We start from the raw sequence: 24,419 nt of genomic DNA, 5'->3' as shown, positions 1-24,419 counted from the left end.
AAGCGGTCCAGGTGCTTTGGACTGTGTCCGTCAGGAGATCCTGTCGGGGTACTCCAAGAGAATTGTGTTCCAGGCCCTTTGATAAAAGCTAATATGTCCCTGCATGATTAGTGTCAGAGCTTGGTCCGCATCACCAACAGTAAGTCGGACTCAGTGAGTGGACTCTGCCAAGGTTGCCCTTTGTCACTGATTCTGTTCATAACATTTATGGACAGATTTTCTAGAAACAGGTAGGGTATTATGGGGATCCATTTTGGTGACCTTAGGATTGTGTCACTACATTTTGTAGATAACATAGTCCTGTTGGCTTCAGCAGGCCGTGATCTACAGCTCTCGCTGGAGCAGTTTGCAGCTGATTGTGGAGCGACTTGGATGAGTGCATTGAGCCTGAAAAGTGCAGAAGATGTCCTGCCCTAAGTTGAAAAGTCTCTTGGGTTCTTGTTCACAAATGAGTGAAAAAAGGAGCTGGGGATTGATAGTGGGTACTGTGCCAGACAGTGGGAAAGAGAGCTAAGTCAAACGTGAAGCTCTAAATTTACCAGATGATCTATGCTCCTACACATTCATCTACATATGCTGATGAGCTTTGGGCTGTGACATAAGGAACGAAATAGTAAACTGTAAACTTCATGGAGAAAGGGACAGAACTAAAACCCAGGGTTGCTCACTAATCTAACATTACTTTATCTATTCAACAAGCCATTCTCTACAGACCCTTTTCGGGAAAATGGTGGGGGGAGAAGAACAACCTTCTTACTTATATTATAACTAATTGAACTTTATTGATCTTACATTGGAGAAATTTACCTTAACCCTATCCCGGGGGGTTTGCTCAAGAACCCAGATTGGAGGCTGTGGGGATCAAACCGGTTACGGCCACTGTCTCAGAGCAGAAGTGTACTGCTCTAATCCATTAGGCCAACACTTTCCTTATATTATCGTATTTCACATTAGTATATTATTTTATATTGTATCATATTATATGATGTCATGTTATGTAGTTAGTAATCTGATATCATACATTTGTTGTGCAGAGATTATATTATATTATTCCATCCATTTTCCGTCACGCATATCTAAATCAGGGTTGCGAGGGATGCTGGTGCCTATCTCCACCTACAGGTAAGAGGCAGGGTCCACACTGGACAGGTCGCCAGTCCATCGCAGGGCAACAAAGAGACAAACAGGAAAATCATCCATTCACACAAACACCTAAGGGGAATTTAGAGAAGCCAATTAACCTAACAGTCATGTTTTTGGACTGTGGGAGGAAGCCGGAGTACCCAGAGAGAACCCATGAATGCTCAGGGAGAACATGCAAACTTCAGGCAGAAAGAGCATAATATAATATAATATAATATAATATAATATAATATAATATAATATAATATAATATAATATAATATAATATAATATAATATAATATAATATAATATAATATAATATAGTGACTGATTTCTCTGATCAACCAATGTTAGTCTTGAATGCTGCTACAATAACTGTTTATGTGAAGGAGCCACTCCAAACCAGACACTGACTTCAGCTTGGTTTTCACATCGTAAAGTTTTCTGTCTGTTCCTTATATCGCCGCTTGTTTTTACGAGTCAGAAGCTGAAATGAAAAGCGAGACGGACCCTCCTCCGAGTTTCCGTTTGCTTCAGCGTCTGGCCTGTCCTCGTTGCCGAAAATAACCGCGCAGCTTGTTTGTAAGTCTCTGGTTATTATGTGGTCCAGCAGGAACAGCTGACTCACTGCCAGGCAGCTGAGCGGGACATAGCGCTGACTGACCGCTCCACCTCCTCTGCTGGGTGAAAGTTTCCATCAGGCTCTATGGGCTGAGGATGATCGGGTCACCGGACCTGCTGGCCTTCACGGGCAGCAGTGGCTTTGATGAGGAGGGAGAAGAAGCGGAGCTTCAGGATCTGCCTGAGGAGTTTTCTGTGCCGCTCCTGCCTCCTTCTAACCCCTGGAGCACAGCAGCGCACTTTCACCGGGACTTTATCCTGGTGGCTGAGTTCTCAGAGCAGGTGGGTACTTTCTATAGCGGGACACCAAAATACATTGATTACCTGTTGATTTATTATTAAAAAATGAATGAGGAATAAGGAAACAGAAAAATAAACGATTGGCTATGTAGATAAATAAGTGATTTAATTGATTACTAAAGAAACTACTGATTAGTAAATAAATAGAAACAGAAAATGATACACGAATAAGAAAAAAAAATGTAGAAATTATATAAAAAAGAGAGTTAATGAATAAAAACAAAATGAATGAAGTAGAAAAATGCCTAAAAAGATGGAAAGATCAGCAAATTAGTAGATAAATAAATGAAACAAACCAGTATTGCAATTATCACATAAATAAATAATCGTAAGCATTTATTAGTATAGTATAAGTTTAAATGTGAGTTACCGAGGTGAAATATTGCGATAAATCTTACTTGACAAAAAAACATAACAATATGCTGACTTTTTAAAATATATTTTGGAAACGTGAATAAAGAGAGTTAAATCACTTGCCCATCAAAGAGGTGAATATGAACATGTTTATTATAACAATTCCAAAACTCACAAAATTAGAGTACTTGAGTGAGTATGAGTGAGTGAGTGTTATTACTATTCATTATAATCATTGTTATTTTATATTATTATTGTTGTTATTAATACTGGAAGATTATTACCACTATTATTATTGTCACCATCATCATCATTCATGTGCATGGCCCACTAAATGAATCAAATGATTTGCAATAATATGATTGTGGACTTTATTTTTAAACAAATGAGAATGCATGCTGATCTTTACACCAATCAAAGTCAGAGCAATTTTCATCATATAGTTTGACATTTCTTTGAATAAAAAAAAAAGTAATAATAAAAAGAAAATAGGGAAAATAGCGAGGACATGACCTCGGTGTTCTCGAAGCTTGTTACAGGGCTGACACTGAGGTGTCGTATACAGAGCTGAAAGAGATTTTGATTTACAGCCAATGAGGACAAGTTGTGGATCAAAATAAAACATACGGAAATATACCATTAGGTGCCAAGACAGGGAACTGCGGTGCTGCATAAAGAAGTCAAGTGTGTCAGAACATGTGAAAGGACAGTGAGAAGGTGGGTGGTGCAAATGGACACCCAATATTCACAACTGTGACCTTTTTATAAGAATATTAAGTGGAAAGGGAATGTTGGTTTATAACGATCAGAGATAAAAATCAATACAAGCAAGACAGAATAAATGTTTGTGAAGGAGACCGAGGAAGCTTGTAAGTGAGGAGTAAATGGTGGATGAGTTGAAGTATGTGGGGTCAACCATGCTTAGAGTGGATGTTGAGGCTCCATTGAGATGGATGGGAGAGAACAGAGCACCTGGAAGAGCTGAAACTATATTACTATGGCATCAATATGGTTCAACTATTACATAAATATTTTACAATTGGTAAAATTATCCTACAGATTGAAAAAGCAAATCTTACGGCGCACCCTTTGTTATTCCTGTCATGATCATTGTTTTTATGAAGTTAATTTATTTATTTATCTTGTGAAACAGTTTACAGTTATTTGAGGTGGGTTTGGCTGCACTTTATCAGGAAGTGTGTCCTCTTGAAAGAGAACTGCTCTAAAGCAACTTTTCATAGAATAAAGAAGCAGTCCCAAAGAGAAGCCATCGCTCTCACACAACACTAGACCTCACACGAACAGAAAGAGATCACTCTTTATTCTAGGTATGCACTCAAAGCATGGCAACGATAAATATCAGAAAATAATCAAAAATTCTTCTGTTTCTATGAATATTTCCCAACAGTAGTATTTGGATTGGTGTTAGCCCAGTTGGTTAAGGGAATATGTTAAACATGACAAAAAGCTAAATGAGCCAGGTTATCCACACAGAAATGTACCAGATGGTTGAGTCAATGTAAATCTAGATATCTGTTACTGTAAATGGCAAATTGGATATAAATTCATTTCTTTTCTTCAGGTTGGGCCAAAGCCTGTCCTGACGATACCAAATGACCCAAATGTTGTCGGCTCTTTCGACCTCAATCACTTCTCTGTCCGCATCATGTCGGTGGACTACCAGGCTTCCGGCCCGGGCCACACCCCTCCTGCTTCTCCAGGACCCCGACTTAACTTCAGTGAGGACTCCAGGGTCATCCTTGGAGATTCAACAGAGGATGCCTTTGCATACGTTCATCACCTGACCCTGTATGACCTGGAGGCTCGGGGTATGGTGCGACCTTTTTGCATGGCCTATGTCTGTTCAGACCAGATGAAGCTGATGGAGAATTTTTCCGAGCTGTCGGAGCGTTTTTCTCAGGCGTCTGATAGCCTGAAGACGGGAAACAGACAAGCTTTCTCCACAGAGCTCCAACGAAAACTACAGGACCTTGAGTAAGATCCTCTAGTTTGTTTGTTTACATTGATTAAAGAAGAAGCATATTTGCTCCATCTTGCTGGCTTAGAACGGGATTTCTGTTAAACCAGTAAGTTAACACTAGATTCATTTAGGGGCAGACTGAAACTAATGCTAGGTTATACCAACGCTAGTTATTTAAAATCAGAGAAAAAAAGTGTTTTTTATTTCTTGTATTTGGTACAATGTAGAATTGCAATAACAGCTCCAATGCTTTTGGGTATATAGCTTTGTACAAGTACTATGACAACTAAAAGGTTTTCCATTTCTGCTTAGTTAGACTGAATGGAGTGCATCTGAGAACATAATTTTTTAATTTCAATTCAATACAGCTTATACGTATATACATCCCAGCTGCTTGCATCAGGTCATTAACTTTGCAGGAATTGCTCCTCCGGGATGAATATGTGGTGACAGTAGACATTTGCCTGCATTGCATTTGCCTGACTCTGCAGCAAACCCTCTCACTGAGCTCACATGCAGCCACAGTGGAGAGGCAGGCACCCTGTATACTTTTAAGGCAAATCATAAAATGTTCCTTTTAGATAAAGCCTATAGTTAGAGTGGCTGAGGTTATCCTGAGCTATCTCTATAGTTATGCTGCTATAGGCTTAGACTGCTGGAGGACATAGGGACCCCTTTTCATCACCCCTCTTCATTCTATCTCTGTTCTCATATTATGTAGTATTTGTTAGTTTAGTCTCTGATGTTATGATCTCTCTGCTTTTTCTCATCATAGTAGCTTGATCTGGTCTGTTCCTGTTTGGCTGGGACTTCATCCTGGAGAGAAATATCAGCTGTGCTGCTGCCATCAACATATTTGTTTATAGATGTTGGAGATCTGCCTGTTATTCAGTGTAGTTCTTTTTCTCATAAGCCTCTACGCCACTGAAAATGGCACGTTAAATCGGTTTTTTCAAGCATAGTTACAAACCTGCCAACAATCGGAATTTGGCTCCCTTCCCACTGGCAAAAACATCTGGGTCTAACCCCTTGCTGGCAAGCTGCGTGGCTTCTGTAAGTAAAAAATTAAGAGAGACATGTAAGGAAGCCAGGGCTGCTTTACTCTTTCACTCTTGCGTCCCTGTGATTCCCTCCCACCAGAGCTGTAAACAGAGTTGTTTCGGCTTGTTAGATAAGACTTGGAAGACAGACTACCGTATGTTGCGTTCAATGGTGTCACATAGTTTAGCGGGTCTGGTGTTCCCACAGCATGCCGATCAGAGCCAAGGCGATTTTAACCTGAGTCTCTGGCCAAGTTGTTTGACCCGGTTAGACACGCGTCAGTGAGCTGTTCCCACTGCCACTAAAAGTCGATTGTTCCCGGTTTTAAACTGGTTTTTCGGCCAGTCTGAAAAGGGCTGACTAACTGAATGTGCTCTCTTTCATCCTCTGACATAGTTGCGGGTTGGAACTCGTCTGCCTGGCTGTGTGTTTCCTGGATGGGGATGCGTGTGGAGCTGGTTGACAGTTGGCTTTTGTATCTCCTCTTCTTTCTGTATGTCTTTTCCTGTCTCCTTGAATCCCACTTGGTCTAAACAGATGGACGCTCACATTGAGCCTGGCTCTGCTGGAGCTTTCTTCCTGTTAAAAGGGAGTTTTCCTCTCCACTGTCGCTACATGCATGCTTGGTGCAATCAGCTGGTAATTCCTTAGAAAACTGTGAACCAATCTGACTGTATAATCTGGTTGAATTTTTTCTGTAAAGTGCCTTGAGATGACATGTTATGTGAAATGGTGCTATATAAATGAACTGAATTTAAATTGAATTGAGACAGAGGCAGACAAACAGATCAAAGAAGTATTGATGCGTGCGGCAACGGAGGCTTAGAAAAATGTGGATCTTGACTCAGACTGGTCCACTCTCACACTTGAAGATGTTTTGATCTAAACCTAGTTCTTAGTCACTTTGGCTTTAATTTCAGAGTAATTGTTCTGCTGGGAGGGGAGCCTCTGCTCCAGTTTCAAGTCGTTTACAGCTTTTATTTGATTTTCTACCAGAACAACCCTGTATTCATCTCTGTCCTTTTCTCCATGATAAGCATCCCCACAGCATACCTATCACCACCATGGCATATGGGGTGTTCTGAGTGATGTGCCGTGATACTTTTTTGTCTCATGTAGCAATTTGTATGTAGGTTAAATGTTTCATTTATGTCTCATCTGTGTTCCTCCATGGCTTGGAGCAAATGCCAAATATTACTTCTTAGGGCTTTTCTTCAAAAGAGGATTTAGTCTGGCCACTCCTCCATAGTGTCTATAGTAGTTGTCATCTTAACAGACATTTGAACAACAGCCAAGGATCTTTGCAGCTTCCCCAGGGTTCTTCACCAAATCGTAAAGTGTGTCTTTTTTGTTGCTATGTCTGTTAACTTGGACTAAACATCCGGTCTGACTGCTCCAGGTACAGACGATGGACCCTGCTGCAGGAAACAGATCTTCAGAAGACGATGAACAGATCCACAGAAATAGAAGAGAAATCAGATGAGCTTGAAGCTTTAGAGCATTCAATCACAAATCACAGGGACCTCCTTCGGCAGGTTACATCTTACCCCAATAGGAAGCTCAAGCAACCTGATTTCCTCCCTTATGACCCAGCTGATTCCCTTGCAGACCTGACCAATTTCCTGCCTTCTGAGCCATCCCCTCCCTCCCTTCCCAACTCCACCTGCTGCAGGTCTGAGCAGCTTCTTAAGCCACTGGAGGAGCTCTGCAACTTTTATTTCCTGTCACTGATGAAAAACCAGCTCGCAGACACAGAGCACTGTCTGCGTGGTGACAGGAGCGTCCTGCTAACGTCTCGTGTCACACAGTCTCTGTCCAGAAGGCTGAAATTTACAAACTTCCTCTTTGAGCTGTGTTCCCCTTGGGATGCTGAAGAGGAGGAAGAGGAGGAGGTGCAGGCAGTCTCGGGGGGCAGGAGCGGTGCTGTGGAAGGTCAATCAGGAAGGCATGGCGGGGAGTCGTTCTCCTGTGTGGAAGAGATATCCATAAAGATGGATGCAGGAGAAAGCGAGAGGGCGACCCCTGACCCCACTTTAGCCACAGAGTTGATGGGGAGCATAAGCAGCAACGACAGCATTGAAGTGCTTGGAACTGAAAAGTCGTATCAGACTCAACAGGCGACGGTTGCGTCTGACAGCAGAGGTAAGTCCTTGATGTGTGCTTGTATAAGGATGTGTAACCCATTAATGATGGATTTCTGGTTCAAATTCTGTTAAAATATTTAGTTAGCCACGTCTTCCTATCCAATTATCAAAAAAAAATATTCAACTGAATAAATGATTAGCAAGCTAATTACTGCCTTTAAGAAACAAGTTAAACACCTAATTACATTTTTTTAAACAAAGCTCAATATATTGTCATATCCATATCTCAAAATTAAAATATAAAACTAGTCAAATATTTGGTAAAAGAAACCAAACACACTTTGGAAGGTTGCAACACATAGATTATCAGATTTGTTGGCTGTTTTGATTTAAATTCAATATAAAATCTTCCATTCCCCCAAACACACATACCTCTTTTTTTTTTACAACTGAAAAGCGTGAGAAAATATTGAATTTTAGTTTCAGGCATTGTAGTTTAATTTAAAAATTTTTAAAGGTATTTTTTCCTACTCTACAGCCAGTAACAGCCAGTGTGAAGGCAGTTGGGCAGAAATATCATATAAGTGTTTATATAAGATTTATATTGAAAGATATAAAAAATAGACAATTATATGCATAAATCAATAAATTGTAAATAACATAGATAAAATGAAACAAGGAACTAAAAATAATATAATAATTTAAAGCAGCAATTAAGAACAGAGTAAGCAGCACATCTGGTAATGACATTGTAATAATCCATATGGGACTATTCTGATGTTGCACATGAACATGTACAAAAACCAATCAGATGAAAAAAAAAAAAAAAGTAAACAAGAGTTTTTATAGATAAATGTTATCATTGCTTTCTTCAGCTTCACTGTCCACAGCATGCTTTATTAGGATTTGGGGATCTTCAATGTCCCTCAGCTAAGTAACTCACCACCTGTTAGAGGTCAACACAACTTTAATGCTAAATATCCATCAAAATGTTTTAAGTTGTTCATCAGTCATCATTTTAACCAATTTGTTCCCCTTGTCAACACAGATAATCTGCAGTTAACTTTCTATAATATGATGTTTGACTCAATGTTGATTTAAATCCTGCTGTGAGAATCCATCCTTAAAAATCCAGCTGTTTTTTTATTGCCAGTTTGCATATTTTGCTAAAACAATGATAGCATCTTTAAAACCTTTTTAAATGATTGTGATTTTGGAATGAAGAGTACAAAACTGTGTGGTTCTAATCACTTGGATTACACGTCATAAAGTGAATTTCTTTTCACTTATTAAGCATTTTACGTGAAAAACTTCAAAAGGCCAAAGAGGTAATTTAGATTGTTTTAAAAATCTACATTTTAGAGAAGAATCAGCAGAAAGGCTGACATTAGGTAGCGTCGGTCTCTCTCTCTCTCTCTCAGGGCATCTGCTGCAGCAAGAAAACACCCAGCCTGTAGTTTTAGGAGCATAATTTCTGCATTTTTTCATGCATTAGATAAACAGCTTGATGGGTTTTGAGTTAGTTTCTTTCAGGATCTTTTATAGAGCTTGATTAGTCACAAAATAATTGATTATCTGTGTATTCATATCTCAGCTGAGGGGTGGACGAGCGTATCTGAAAATAATTCAAGCTATCCCTTTTAAGCATGTAGCGGTTGATGAAAATGCCACAAATCATAAATTTTTAATCGTTGCTTTATTGATGTTATCCATAGTGCAATAATTAGATTAGTAACTTATGTTGTTTTTTTCACAGATACACCAGCGGGAACAGGAGATGTTTGTCTGCGGCGTCTCCATGTGCGAGCCTACGCCAAACGTGCAAACAGTGAGGACAGCATAGAAGTACTCAGTACCACTGAATCCATCATCCCTGAAGACCTCACTGCCATCACAGAGGAAGAAGCAGAGCATCAGTCTTTGAGCAACGGATTTGAAGAGGAAGGAGAATTACAGGTTGGATGTAAGTCAGATGAAATCCTGAGAGAGGAGAAAGAGATGAACCTTCCAGCTTCAGAGAAGGGAAGGGAAGAACATAGTGGAAGAAAAGATCCTTTAGAAAAGACAGAGACCAGCAATGGCGTGCTTCTCAAAGAAGATTCATTCACAGAGAAGAATAAGAGAGTCCATGAAGACACTACTTCAGAAAAGATGCATAAACTTCCTCCAGGTAATATAATTATGAAGACATGAGATTAGTCCAAAAACGTATTTTCTTCATTTGTAGGTTTACAGTCATGGGCGTAGGTTTGCATAGGGACCATGGGGACATGTCCCTACCAACAGTCGCTTCTTTTCTCACAACTTGTATATTGAAGTTAATATTTTAAAGCTCAGTGTCAGTTCCTCTTATAGTTCCCGCGTCCATGTAAATACAATAAATCTATTTGCAGTCCCTTGAATATGTAATTTTTGCTTAGTTTTACAATACAGAGAATATCAGCATATCAGATAAAAAAATAGATAAATAAAAGTGGGTTTTACCTCTGCAGAATTCTATTTCTTCAAAATAAAACACCTGATAATAAATACACATACAACAGACATATTTAGACTATATTTGGTTAAAAAGGCACATATTTACCTTCTGTCTTAGTCACTGGTAAGTTCATATGTAACCCCTTTTCAAAGTGTTAAGTCGTCCCAATTTTACATTATTCCGAGCCACTAAAGTTGTATAAATGTAGCAAAAAAAATGCTGTTTTCTCTTTAAACGAAATGCGCCCTGATAAAAAAATAGGATACAAAAATAGGAGCATGCATAATGAGTAGGACCAATGACATCAGAACAATTCAACTTAAGAACTATAGAGTCCTTACCAAAGCTGAGATCAAACCTACACCCTTGTTTACAGCTGAAATAATAGCCTATTGAACTATTTTCTTTCAGGCAGCCAGACATTCCTTTCAATCATTTTAATGGTCTCTCTGAACAGGACACTGAATTAAAGAAAATGTTTCGGTTTTCGTCGTCTAGTTTGTGTGTAAAGATCAATGTTAAATTTGCAGTTTGGGGACAGAAGAAACTGAACATTGCAGATAAATCATATATGAGTCATATTTAATAGGAGAGAGAAAAAAAGTCTGTAAGAAACTGCTTCTTTGAGTATAAATCTCTTTCTAATATAAAAAGCCCGTTTCCCAGTGTAGTTACAGTGTTATTCTAAATTTTCCGATTAGAATAGACCAAAGGTCACCAACTTTTTTAAAGGTTAATGAGCACCTAAATAGACGACAGAGAACATTATATGATCAGGCAACTGCACTAGCAGGCAAGTTTGGATCTTGTGCAGATAATTTGAAAATGTTTAAATCATTCTGTGCACCTCTTTACACAACACATATTTCAAATAATAAAAAAGAAGCTTGCAAAGGCTGCAGGTGGCTTACAATGATGCTGTATTTCTTGGGAGACCTACCGTAGATAGACCCGTGCAAGAGAGATGTTTTCTCTGTAGGATTAAAGATGCCGCAAACTAGTTAGAATAAACATATGTATGGTTTTTTTTTTGGATGGCTCTGTGAAAAAAAGGTGTTACCTCACTAGTTGGTTTCAGACGCAGTGTCAGTCGTTACCAGTCTAGTTACCTTTTTGATTTTACTTTTTTGTTTTTTTTTGTTCTTTGCCATTTGTGTCTTTTTTTCTATATATATAGAAAACTACCTTAAACTACCTAATATTATCAAACTACTTAAGCATCAATAGTTGCTTTTATATATTCTTTTTGTTATTATTTTAAAGGTTTTGATGAGTAATGTTATTTCTTCTTAAAAGGTAAAATGTTTAGAAATGTTTTTAATTTCTCTGACTCTGTTCATAGTTTGTCTGAAAGGTTGCAAGTTTTATTGTAGTTATGAAATGTGACAAATCTGTTTCTACGCAGCTGAAGAAACCGTGAAGGTGAGGCCAAAGCAGTCCAGGCCAATGCTTGACCTCCATTTTAAAACGTCTCCTCCCTTCCCCCTGGTGGAGGTTGGTCTGCGCTCTCCACCCTGTGCTCCTCTGAGGCTGCTCAGTGTGGACGAAGTGTCCGACTGCACCAGCTTCACCAGCAACTCAGAGCCACCGTCTCCTACTACAGCTAATGTAACAAAGACGCGCGTGGACAAGAAGAGAAGGAGGAGGAGGGCTGCCCTCCGAGCCCTCAGGCTGATCAAGCAACTGTCGTTCTCCCAGCATGCCATCTTCTGTCTGCTGAGCGGCCGGCCTTTGGTCGTCGTCGGGGGAGATGAGAGCTTGGTGAGGAAGCTGGTGGACGGCTTGAGGCTCTTCCTGCCAGCTCCTGGTCCTGATGGAAGTGCTGTGATGTGGAGTTTGACCACGCCCCTTCAGATGGCCAACCTTTTGACCTGGAGGCTCATAGGAGTACACAGGTGAAAATGATGTGAATTGAACAGCACATTGCTCTGCATTACTTTAATAAGAGTATTAATTCCTTCTTCCTCTTTAACACCCCTTCATGCTTTGTTTTAGTCTGTTTGAAAGACATGATGTGACTGGAAAATAACAGCTGCATGTATTCTGTACATCTGCACTGCTGACACCCAATCCGTGATTTAAGGCTGTAACACTGACACAATAATAATAATACTCTGTTCAGACTTTTCCCTCATCTGATCCGTGAAGCTAAAAGTAAACCTTATAGCATCACTTACTATCTGATTATATAGGCTAATATGTTGATATAGTTTTTCGACTGCTTAGTGACACACAGAGATTGTTTCTCTCAGACGGTCAGATGATCCTAACATATGATTAGAACAAACATCCCAATAAAGACGTTAAACGAGTGGTAATTAGTGTAGAACAGTGGGACACATTATTACAAGATCTGACTGTACAGGAAGTTCTGCAATTTTCCTTAATTTAATAACTTGTATGGATAACATGATAAAAAAAAACATAGTGTAAACCTTCTAAATATGGAAATGGTTTGGTTATCAAGATTGACTGGTCTATCACATTGTGGGGAATTCTGAGTTGTTAGAGAGATTTAAACAAGGCCAAAATGAGTGAAATCATCACAACCTTAGCATGGTTGTTGGGAAGACCTCAGAGCATATTTTTGAAGACTTTAATGGTCTGTCTAATCAACATGCATCTAAAAAGAAAATCCAATGCAGAGGCAGACCATTTGATATATCAAATAAATTAATAAAGAAAAAGAAGAGCTTCATGCAAAACAGATTTGAGGAACCATAAGCAGATGTTGACCTGAAGGCCTCAGGCTACTGTACTGTAGGGCTAGATCAGACCAGTAATGTAGTTGTGCACCTGTCCTTAAAAGGGTCCTAAAAATAAGGACTAGGATTTTAAATGCTATATGTTTAACTGAAAGCAAGTAGAGTCAAATGTGCACCATAAAATACCCAAACTGTTTAGGTTACTTTAATAGCTTGACTTTAGTGTTTTGAAACCATATGTAGTTTTGATGTTGCTGGTTTTCTTCACAGGGAACATCTTCTATAATATATTACCAAAAGTATTGTGTCAGGCCAACAGATCAATAGATTTGGATGTCTAGTCACTTCCATGGCTGCGTATATATAGAGTTTGGTGTGGAGAAACTTCACTGTCCTGTAAACAGTCTGGTTCTATATCTATATATACTATAAATACACCCCTAAACCTTGTCAAAGATGTTTACAGAAGGGTTGAAGTTTATCTTGTGGGAACAGAGGATCCATGTGTGGAAGTGAACAGATAAATACTTCAGGAAATAGTTTAGATGAGTGAAGTTAGAGGCAACTTTCCATCTGATAAACAATCACTCTATGAGTAAATAGTTATGACACTGGATCTTACACTCAACTGGTTGCAGCCAAACAAAACACCAAAAAACACGATTATTACTGGATTATATTTATCTTTAAATACATTCACTTTAGCTGTCCGTTTTTCAGTTCAAACCCCCCTCTGATTGGAACAGTTTACTGTTATTCATTCGCTCATTAACATTGTTTGGTTTATTTAGATCCTCATTTTTGCACACATAAAAACTCTTTCTCTATGTCTTTCAGTTTGCTTTTTTTATTTGAAATTATTATAGTTATTGTTACTGTTGTTATTTGATAATAATAATAATAGTTTTTTTTATATTTGTTTTACTTTGTAACTGTATTTTTTATATCTTGTACTTTTAGTTCATCCTTTGGAATGTGTATAATCTAATTTTGTTATGTTTCTACAAATTGCATAGTCGTTTCTTTTGGTTTATATATATATATATATATATATATATATATATATATATATATATATATATATATATATATTGTTATTTTTCCTAAATTTAGTTTAAGGGTTTTGGAGGGGTTTGAAAAGCTATGGAGCAAGTTTGTTTTTGTCTGTGCGATTCTTGATGTGTGTTTATACCGTCTCTATAGTACTTTGTTGTGTAACTGGTGTTTTGTTTAATGCACCCCTCGAAAACGAGATGGCACATCTCAAGGGGCATTCCATTAATAAATGTAAACTTATGCTCCTTTTTCAGATCATCCTCTGCTACATCATCTCCCATTCTTCAGTCTCTGACTCAGCTCAGTCGTTACATTGCCCTGCTGGACATTGATCAAAAAACGCTTCGCTGTCCTTCATACTCTGGATCACTCATCAGCTTTATGGCCGATCCTCATAGCAGCATCAGCCGTGGCTTCACCTATCTGCTGCACCTGGAGAGCTGTCTGACTGCACTTGCCAATCAGGTGCTGCTGCACACCTTCATACCCACTTCTAGGCATCCAAAAAACACCGCAGGACATATAGATATGGGAAATGATTTCCAATGTCGGCCTGGATTCTGCAGCAGTGAAAATGATTATAGAGTGATGGACTTTTTGTCTGACCTGATCGCGCAGCACCACACTGGAACCTCAACGGTTTTCAGGTTTTCTTACAGCGAAATGCAGCTTCACAGAAACTCGTATCCAACATAGTCAGAGGAACAGAACAAAATTTAAAAGAGGTTTTATTTTGGTACCTCTAGTGAACAGAGGGCCTTTGTTTCAGTGATTTAGGCCTAATCACCAACTGCTGTAAATATATGTGCACACATATGTATGTGCACATTACCTTTTTTTTCTGCTGTTTGTTGACTAAAATTCCACTTTTAGAAGTACCCACCAGATCAGATCTGTTACTTAAGTTGGTTTGATCTAATAAAACTATGCAACGAACTGCAAATCTCATGATTGTAGATATATTATAATCAAAAGAAATGTTTAAGATTGCTGTGGTGGTTAGCAGCATCGCCTCACAGCAAGAGGGTTCTGGGTTCGACTCAATTTAATTAAATTCAGTATATTTATATAGCGCCAATTCACAACAAATGTCGTCTGAAGGCACTTTGCAGGGACAATTCAACCAAATCATACACTCAAACTGATTCAAAGGTTTCTACAGAAAAGAAGCTGACTGCATTGATTAATTGACTCGAAGGCAATCCCTCACACTAAGTGTGCTTGTAGCGACCGTGGAGTGGAAAATTTCCCTTTTAACAGGAAGAAACCTCCAGCAGAACCAGACTCTGTATGAGCGGCCATCTGCCGAGGCCGACGGCTGTTCAAGGAGACAGAAGCAGAGATACAAAAAATGCAACAGTAAAAGGCGGCCCCATCCAGGAAACACACAGCCAGGCAGACAAGCTCCAAGCCAGTTTCCATGTCAGAGGATGAAGAGAGCACATCACAGGCAGAGAAACAGGACTACACTGAAAAACAGGCTGTGTATACCACGAGCTACAAATACCTGACAGGAATCTTTATCAGAATAAAGAAAACAATTGAAATGGCTGGATTAAAACAAGGATCCTGGTGCCAAAAGGCGAGGTTTAAAAATAGATGAGTCTTTCTGAAAATCATCTGAAAAGCACTCAGTCTGCATGAACAGATGCTTTTCAAAATCATCCAGGGTTAGAAACAAACCAACGATCAAACTCCTAATCAGTGGTTGCAGTATAAGTCTCTCCTTATGTTAGAAATTCTTTCTTTTTTTGTGTTAATTGTGGGAAAAATTAGAAATTGTGTTTGTGATTTGTTAACATCATAAAGCAAAACATTCAAAGATCATAGTCTTAAAACAGTGTTTTTGTACAGTTCCCCAGGTTTCCCAAAAACAAACAAAAAAAATCATTTTATTATATACAGGGAAATAAATAAAGAAAAAAACTGCAAAACAGTGGTTTTAGTGCAAATAACTCTTTAGTGTGGTCTCCAATGTTCGGTTCAGTAAACATGAGGGGTGTTTTTCCAACATGTCACACGATACACATCCCTACTGACCGTGGTGGTTCAAATGTAAAATGCATCGGTTGGTCAGCTTTCCAGTCATGATGCTGAATATGGGGATGACCTTCCTGTTACAGATGACAGGAAGGTCACAGATGACATCTCAGGGACTGAAATTAGAGAGCAATCGTTGCTCTGCAAATCAATAGAAAAGAACATAGTTAGTGGAAAATCTACTTTTCGTAAAAGATTAAAACTGAAAAGCTGCCTCAGAAAAATTAGCCATGATTTTTTTTTTTCATCCAACCGAAAATATTTCATTTAAAAGCAAAATCCTTTTTTTTTTTTTACTCCTTTTTCTCGCAGTGAAAACAAAAACCTTGCCTGCTTCTCAATATTCTGTATTGGTTGAACTATTTTGTTTTTAAAAACCCTGATTTGCTAAAGCATTAAATCTTACTGGAGCTAAAAGGCTGAAACCGACTCCTGAGGATCAGCTCTCCAGTATCCATGACCAAGAAGCATGATTTATCACTGGAACGTGTCTCCAAAACTCTAAAGTCCACCTGGGGAGTGATTTACAGCACCATAAACTTCCTATACACTTTAACTAACTGGAGGAAGCTGCTTTGTCATAAAATCTTTTCCACAAATTTTTCATTTGAATCAATCTTTAGCTAATCTGAAGTTCACAGGAAGCTTAGGGAGGGTTAGGGTTAGATTATATGCTTGATCCTCCACTCACACACCTCTGGTTCAATGTCACCCATCTCTCTCTTTAGGACTGAGCTGCTGTTGTTCACTTTCAGCTGACTGGGGAACATTTAATATTGAAGAACTTAAATAACTGGACTTATTGAACGGGACATTTTCTGTCATGGTACCACGCTGGGAGTCATGGTCCTTCAAAGAGCTAAATGTCCACAGAAACTCACACGGTCCTCGAGAGATTCGCTGTTGCACTTCCCGTATTTTGCCACTAGTGGGTGTTAATAACCTTGGTTTATTTATTTCCTTTCTATTTCTTATTCCTGTAGCGAGGGAACTCGTCAACAGATTTAAAGAAGTCACCAAGGAATGATCAATGGATCATTATCTATACCTAAAACTAATAAGTTTGCTGTGATTTAATGAATGCAGCTGATGTTGTTGTACATTAGGTGATTCATGACCCTCAGCAGACGAGTTAATGCGGTCATGGTCGTTGGAATGCCAACTTGAAGAGGGGAGGATCTACCATCAAACTTCTGGCCAGAGAAAAAACACGTAATATGTAGCCAACATTTCGAAGAAGGATGTTTTCAAGATGACTTGGATAATAGCGCGTTGTGACAAACACCAGATACAGCATTGGGACTTGATCAACAGCCGATACCGCACCGTGACATCACAAACCAATAGGTGGCAGTAGTGTTCTTTGACAAACATGGATGCCTCCCGTTAAGCACATTCAACTGAAAACGACTCTTAATTAAAAACACTTATTATTTATGGAACAGTATGTAATAATTTTATATTTAAAGTACTTTCAGAAGTTTGAATTCTGAATATGACCGAACTTTACCTATAAATACCCCTTAACTTCATCTAAGTAATAATTTTTGTTGGTTTTACCTTTTTAAAGAAATTCATATTTCTTTTTTCCTTTTTTTTTTATTGTAAATAATTTCATATTTCAAATACTTTCTGAAGTTTAAATTCTGAATATGACCAGACTTTTCCTTTAACTAAATTAGTATTCTATTTAATCAACTATCTGATTGAAAGTTAAACTTCTTGATTTAAATATGTTTTATATTTTTTAAAGTCAAGCCTAGAATAGGATTAGGTTTGCAGGGCTCTGGCTCTTCATTGAGGCTGCATTGATTGATTAACTTTATTGATCTCACAGTGGAGAAATGTACTCGTTACATCTGCTCAAATAGTCAAATAAGAAGAATGTGCAAAAGGAAGAAAAAAGGTGCATAGCATATATATATAAAGTACATAAAGTGCGTCCACATATAGCAGCCTTTTTTTTAATAGTACGATCATTATACAGGGTTATTGCACAGGATGTTTACATGGGTATTTATATAGATGGATATTTATATATATAGTTATCGCAGTGGGTGTCAGATGCACGCTTTCATACCTGATGCTCTCAATGCAATCGACGTCTCCATGTCCAAAATGAATGAGTTGAAATGCTCGTCATCCAAACTGTCACACAGCCACTGAAAGGCCCACATGTTTTCCTGCAAAACAGGATAAAGGCACAAAACCTCAGACCACAATGGTTAATTCAGACACTTCAGTACATTTACATGATCAGTGGACAGCTTTTAACAAACTGCACAGAGCATCGGCCAGATTAACAGCTTGTTAACAGAAACACTCATTAATGAGAAAATTACCTTCAAAGTATTTACTATAGGCATGGATGGACCAAAAGAACTCTGCTGAATTCGGGTGGCTAAAGCTGCTATTACCAACAGCAACAAGGCCTGACTTGGGTATCCCTGTCAACAAAAACACACAATTGTTTACCCCAGTTGTACATGCAGTTAAATAACGACATATTGCACACTTACTCCAAAAAAGGACTGACGAGTTTGTATTCCGGAACACATCTCACTGAGCACAGCTGAAACCTGAGCTCGCTTTTTCTGGACCCCCAAGAACAGAACAGAAGCATTAAAACAACAAGCTTCCATAGACAGCAGATCATGAAAGGATTATTAAAATGGAAGAGCCTACATTCAAAAACCTCTTTGTGGGTGCTGGTAAAGCAGTTGGTGTGCCACCGGGTGCGCAGATGACTTTCAGTAAACTGGTCCAACACAGAGACTTAGAGAGAAAATTAGACACAGTCAAACTCTCCAACATGCTTGTTTGCTTAGTTTAAGAAGACAAATACAAATAAAAGTCAGTCTGTGTGTAATAAATGAATATACAGGTTTCACTTTCTGAATTAGAAAAAACAAAATCATAATTTCATGACATTGTAATTATATGACCAGCACCTGTGCATAATCTGTTGACAGATCTATAACAAGATCTCAGTCTTGGCAGTCACTGAAGCCTACACATAATACTAATGAGTCAGAATATCATTCATCTTAAAGATATAGGGGAGGATGTTCTTTTTCTGGGTGGATCATCAAAATAAGTGGTTATCCTAATTGTCAATCATTCTGGATGATATGTTTCTGTGCATGCGCACTTTCAGGCATATATGTGTATCGTGAGCTATGGTTTCAGCCAGTCATTGAAGCCTTTCTCACCGCGGTTCTTTTAAATTGGCCGAGGGGCGTATGAGAAAAAAAGTTTCTACGAAGTGTATTAGAAGAAGAGAAATGCATCAGAAGAGGGAAAAAAGACTAAGAGTGATTGTCAGAGATTTTTTCACATGATCAGGTACACTAAAAGCACAGGTCAGGCTTCCCACTGATGGCCTAGTTATGAATTTTCTACTGGACAGGTAAAGTTTGGCATGCTATTTAGAGAAATCCATTTCGCACCACTGCTGGTAAAGCGAGGAGAAATGGGCTTGTGCACGCTCTTGCACGTGTTTAATAGGTGTTCCCTCTCGGGAGCGGGTACAGCATTGTGCATTCCTTTTTTTAAAAGGAGAGGGCGGGACTTTTCAAAAATTCTGGAAAATCCTTGATGATACCTTTAATGATGATACCTTTAAAGCTACAGTGTGTAATTTTCAGCGACATCTAACGTCCAGACTGCAGACCGCAGCAACATGAACATCTCCCCCCCACCGCTTCTCCCCCCCAACAGTACGGCGAGCGTTACAGGACAAAATGTCTTCCACGACGTCCGCATCACCTACCTCCTCAAGTGATGAGGTTTGTTTACATAGATCGTTTTACAGATAGTATTTCATTAGTCTGTGTAGGGTATAGATTTCAGTTCATCTCTCTCAACTTGCTGTAGTTACTTTCGAGCATAATGGGCGATCTCGCAATCACTAGTTTGTTGGCTCTGCGCTGCCGTAGCGCAAAGATGTCAGCCTCCATGGCTGCGAGACCCGCTCCTATGTAATTATAAATAACGAATTCTAAGGCAACGCAAATATTAAGGTTAAGAGGCTGAGCTTGTAGATGATGATAAATAACATAGTTATGTATAATATATTACATTCCTGACTGTATATCCCTGTAATTATTACACACTGTAGCTTTAATGTAGTGAAAAGAGAAGAATTTTGTTGGGTCAAAAAATAAGTCTCTCTAAGTGTAATGAAAAACATTGAACTAGTGTGGCCCATCTACAAATAAGTGAGATCTGAAAGTTTCCTATGAATGAACCCAATCTCCTTTAGGTAGATAAATAGAAATAAAAAAAATCTGGTCATAATGCATAGTTACGTATTTTTTGGAGGGGGGGGGGGGGGGGGGGGGGGGGGGGGGGGGGGGGGGGGGGGGGGGGGGACCAAAGAATCTCAGAATAAACAACTCTTCATCTTGGGCTGGTTTTGCAAGGACCTTGGCACCTTGCAGTCATAAAACTACTAATTTGTTTAAAACTTGTCTGAAACAGGAAGGGGACACTTACATCCGAGTAGACTGACTCAGAGGATCTCTGGGCTTGGAGGCCAAATTCGATCAGTTTCCTCATTGTCAGTGGCACAGCATCTACACAGAAGAGAGAGGAGTTTAAAACCTTCTTTTAGTAGTAGTAGAACATGTTTTGTTCCAAGCAAATCACCACTATCTGACCTTTGATTGGTGCCCAGGATGCATCAGGATAGCAGAGGTGCTCTGGCTTAATGACTACCAAGTCTGGGGCCGATGCTGTCTCAAATATCCGGAGATAAAGGAGAAAAGTGGTCGGAGTGAGGTGGGAGTTGGGGACTTCGGTTTTAGGGAAGAGGTTGGTCAAAGCTGATGAAAATTGTCCCAACTTGCACAAGAAGAAAGGAATGAGGTCTTTGATCGGCTCAAGGCTGCAAGAAACAAAAAAAAAAAGAAAAGAAAAAGCATTCCTTAATCAGCATAAAACTTTTTATTCTTCAAACACTTTTCAAATGAGGTTTGAAAAGCAAAATAAAGCCTAAAGAGCTGAAAAACGGAAATGGAATTCATGAGTTAGGGATTTAGTTGGCAGAACCCTCTTTGTAAGATAATTAAACTTAGGAAGCTATTCAATTGCAAAACTCCATCTGATGTTATTTATAGTATTTAAATTATCCCCCATTCACTGATTAGGAAATTTTGAATGAAGTCTTTAATATTTCAAACATACAAGCTGCTTGTTTCGCTGCTCCAAACTTGGGGTTATTTCCATTTTTAACTGTTTTTTGGACTGATTTAACTTTCTTTTCCAATGTTTGAGGCAGGAGTTAACTCTAGCAGAGTCAGATTCAGTTTCTATAAAACATTTTCCTAAATGAAATATCTGTTGGGATCTGGAGAAGTACCACCTTTCTCCAGCAGAGTGCGCCGTGGGTCTCCTGGGCTGGAGCCCTCCAGCACACCTGGAGCTCGTCAGCCCATCAGGAGACCTTCCCTACTTAAGCAGCTGCCAGACCTTCCTTCAACGCCGCAGTGTTGACCAAGTTTGGTTAGCGAACCTGAGCCTCTGTTACCTGAAGAATCTTAGTTATCTCAAGAGAGAAACCTGATTCTAATCTGCCTCTGTCTTCTCGCTCACAGGAAACCCGTCTCAAGTCTGAAGCTCTGGAAGAGCTTAGCCTGTTACCTGCCTGCCTGCCCTAGAGAGCCAAACCTGAAGATCTCAATCTGGATTCCTCCTGCTGCTCTCAGAGAAGAGCTGGAATCCCAAACCAAGGTCTGACACTCACTAGCCAGAAGCTAGACGCTGCTGCTGCTGTGCACTCTGCTGAACCAACAGTCTCTGGACCCAACCGGTTCCCCCTCTCACACAAGGAAAGCCTGAACCTCTTCAAGGTATTTTCAAAATATCAAAACTCAACAAATCATCTGATAACTTGGCTAATCAAACTATCCGTCTCTGCAGACGTCAGTGAATCCTGCCCGGACCAGTTTCCTGAACCAGTTCATGTCATTGTGTGAAAACCATTCAATAAACTCTGTTGAACTTTTACTCTGTCTCCAGTGGTGTTCTGCATGTGGGTTTAGATCCTTAAACCAATCATGACAATATCTTTGTCAAGCACACCAAAGAGTGGAGTAAAAACAAATCCAGATCCACTTCAGCCAATCAGACATTACTTTATGCCTTCGCCTACTAAATATAACAACTCAGGGTTTCCTTCGTTTGCTCTTTTTCTTTCAAGCACTTTAACAAGGTTCTTGGCATCTTTGGTAGAAAAACAGGCCTAGATCTCTAATAAAGATCCAATTTAATCAACAAAAATAATCAACAAAAGATTAGGAAACTCTATAAGTTGTAGCAACCATTCTTGCCCATATTTAATCCACTCCTTGTCTGGAGACGCTTTCAGGAACAAAATCATTTTTTCAATCTATCATAAAGCTGAGATATTCTGGTCAGCAATAAGCTCAATGCTTCCTGGATGTCACTGTTATGATATCAGTCCAAAGATCAGACTCTGAAGACGTCACTGGTGATACTGACTTGAAAACAGTGAAGGCCTGGAAAGTAAAACATGGAAACCAAAAACAAATAAATCTCATAGAATCCTCTACATATAAGTATTTAATTCTCTGTGAGATCATTTTGTGATCAGCATCCTCGTTAGAGGGACATCCAGTGTTTGTTTAAAAAAAAAAATCTGTGTCTAAGGGACCTAGTGGATGATTATTATTATTTTTTTTTTATGCACAAAGTTATGACATGAAAAAAAAAAATCGGGAATTAAAACTGTGTGATCGATCGGCTGTAAGTAGAGTGGAGACAGAGGACACTCTGAGTTTACTAAACAAAACCTGTTCCTGACCTGGTTAATTCTGGGGAGAATGATACTACGGTGACCGAAACAGAGGTTGAGTAAACTCTCTTTGTGAAATGGAAAACTCAGTTTCACTGATGTCAGTTTTCAGTTAACCTGCTTTGTAAAACGCACCCCTGGATTTGAATCCCCAAATGTTTATCTCTCCCTCCTCATTTTCCTAACCACTATCAATTAAATGCCTCTGGTCCCAAAAGACTTAAAATAAAATCCATGCTGTAAGGGAAGGTATATGAAAAATGCCAAAAGGAGTTAATAATATTGCAGGTCACTACACACAGCAATGGGATGATGTGATGTTGAAGAGGTTTGTCTGTTACCTCATCTCTAAGTAAAACTCAGTCACATTCTCATCTGACAAAGACTACAGCTTCATCTTCATCCTTGGATCATCCTGCTCACTGTGCATGGTGACAGAGCCAGCTTTGGTCTCCATCCAGCCAACTTTACTGATGTTTACAGCCTTTTATTTCAGCTTTAATTCTATACATAAGTAGGCCTAAGAAAAAAGTTAATTTTAAGTCAATTTTCCAATTTATAGAGACTAAGACAGATCAATGTTAAATAAAAGGAATGTTTTCTAGTTTCCTATTTTAAAGAGCATTTATGAGAGCCCAGCCAATATTTCCATCAAAAAGAAGCAGAAAGTAATAATTCCACATGTTTAAATTTTAAGGACCAACTGGAAAGTGTCAAATTCATCTTAAAGTTATTCGAAGCGGTGGGTTATTTTTGTTAAACAGAATCAATAATTCCCCCTAAACAAGTGACCTAACTGAAGCTTGAGTTTTTCTAAAAGCTTACATTCGGAGTTTATACTGCGGCAATAAAATAATATTTCAGTTTCTACTGATCTTTATATTAAGTGCCAACAACAACAAAAGCTGACATGTCAACACTCAAAGCGGTTTGTAATGTTTATGCAGACAGTCTGTTATACTCACAGTGTGGGGTCATCAGTGTGGACGACTTGCAGATATCGACATAACTGTGTATACCTGGAACATTAAAAAACAAGTTATTTTATTTCCTCTACAAAGGCTGGCTATAGGTTAGATTTTTAAAATGTCTTGGAGAAGGAACAGGTGTTAACCTTCCCTGACGCTGAAGCAGTTCAGTTCTCAGCCGAACCACAGAGATGGTTTCAGTTAGGACGTCCTTCTCGTCCCACTTTCCCCTAAGCACTGACAACAGCAGGGCATCTTTCCAGGATCGAATGCAGAGACTGAGGTACGGGGATACAGAGTCAAGTCCAGAGCATAGGAGTGATTCTGATCTTTAAACTCAAGGGAGTAAAAAAGAATGCACACCTGTTCTTTAAGGTCATCAGCTCAGCTGGAATATATACTTTGTTCAGGAAAAAATCTTGAAGTTTTTGCACAAACAATGGAGTAAGCTCAGCCATCACCATAATTGTCTGTACTGATGATATCACTCTGAAGAGAACATTTCAGAAAAATAATCTTTAAAAATTGGCAAGTGAAAAAAAACAAAGTTATTAACCATATATTAATACAGTATTATCAAGTTTGTGTTGTGTAACCATTGGTGAATAGGTATTTGGTGTTCATTTTTGGGTTGCTGAGTGTGTGTAACAAAAAGAAATGTAAAAAAGTAAATAAAATCAATTACTATGTATAAAATGGATCTGCCCTTCACCCAATACTAACTTTAAAGGGGCAGAGCACAAATTCCAGAGTTTTTTTTAGGTGGTTGCTCCCTCTGGTGACGAGTTGAGATAACACCAGGGTGGTGCACACTCGTAAGGAAAAACACAAAACAAAAAACAACAAACT

General features: G+C 38.9%; 2 protein-coding genes across 2 annotated transcripts; one reads left to right on the top strand and one right to left on the bottom strand.

Annotated features, from left to right (window-relative positions):
• The first annotated feature begins 1,602 nt into the window (after positions 1-1,602).
• smcr8b (Smith-Magenis syndrome chromosome region, candidate 8b) lies at positions 1,603-14,681 on the top strand. The gene is made up of 6 exons (XM_038285360.1): positions 1,603-2,027; positions 3,982-4,394; positions 6,821-7,563; positions 9,262-9,675; positions 11,390-11,879; positions 14,000-14,681. The coding sequence occupies exons 1-6, from the start codon at positions 1,842-1,844 to the stop codon at positions 14,439-14,441; spliced, it is 2,688 nt and encodes an 895-aa protein (XP_038141288.1). The 5' UTR covers positions 1,603-1,841; the 3' UTR covers positions 14,442-14,681.
• An 824-nt stretch (positions 14,682-15,505) lies between these two features.
• zgc:112980 (uncharacterized protein LOC503706 homolog) lies at positions 15,506-23,975 on the bottom strand. The gene is made up of 10 exons (XM_038285346.1): positions 23,934-23,975; positions 23,717-23,848; positions 23,568-23,621; positions 20,447-20,673; positions 20,283-20,362; positions 18,471-18,560; positions 18,305-18,379; positions 18,128-18,232; positions 17,866-17,968; positions 15,506-15,926 (listed from the first exon to the last, which is right to left on the bottom strand). Exons 1-10 carry the CDS (start codon positions 23,948-23,950, stop codon positions 15,895-15,897), a joined length of 915 nt encoding a protein of 304 aa, XP_038141274.1. The 5' UTR covers positions 23,951-23,975; the 3' UTR covers positions 15,506-15,894.
• Positions 23,976-24,419: the final 444 nt, after the last annotated feature.

Source organism: Cyprinodon tularosa, unplaced genomic scaffold, assembly GCF_016077235.1.
Source record: "Cyprinodon tularosa strain WSP-4 unplaced genomic scaffold, ASM1607723v1 ctg21, whole genome shotgun sequence".
NCBI classification, from domain to species: domain Eukaryota; kingdom Metazoa; phylum Chordata; class Actinopteri; order Cyprinodontiformes; family Cyprinodontidae; genus Cyprinodon; species Cyprinodon tularosa.
This window is presented reverse-complemented; position numbering and strand designations above follow the sequence as displayed.

Coding starts and splice junctions, on each gene's coding strand:
- smcr8b (XM_038285360.1), top strand. CDS start 1,842: ATGATCGGGTCACCGGACCTGCTGGCCTTCACGGGCAGCAGTGGCTTT. Junction 9,676..11,389: donor GATGCATAAACTTCCTCCAG/GTAATATAATTA, acceptor GTTTCTACGCAG/CTGAAGAAACCGTGAAGGTG. Junction 11,880..13,999: donor AGGCTCATAGGAGTACACAG/GTGAAAATGATG, acceptor CTCCTTTTTCAG/ATCATCCTCTGCTACATCAT.
- zgc:112980 (XM_038285346.1), bottom strand. Junction 20,363..20,446: donor ATCCTGGGCACCAATCAAAG/GTCAGATAGTGG, acceptor TCTTCTGTGTAG/ATGCTGTGCCACTGACAATG. Junction 18,561..20,282: donor CTGAGTCAGTCTACTCGGAT/GTAAGTGTCCCC, acceptor TTTCTCTCTAAG/TCTCTGTGTTGGACCAGTTT.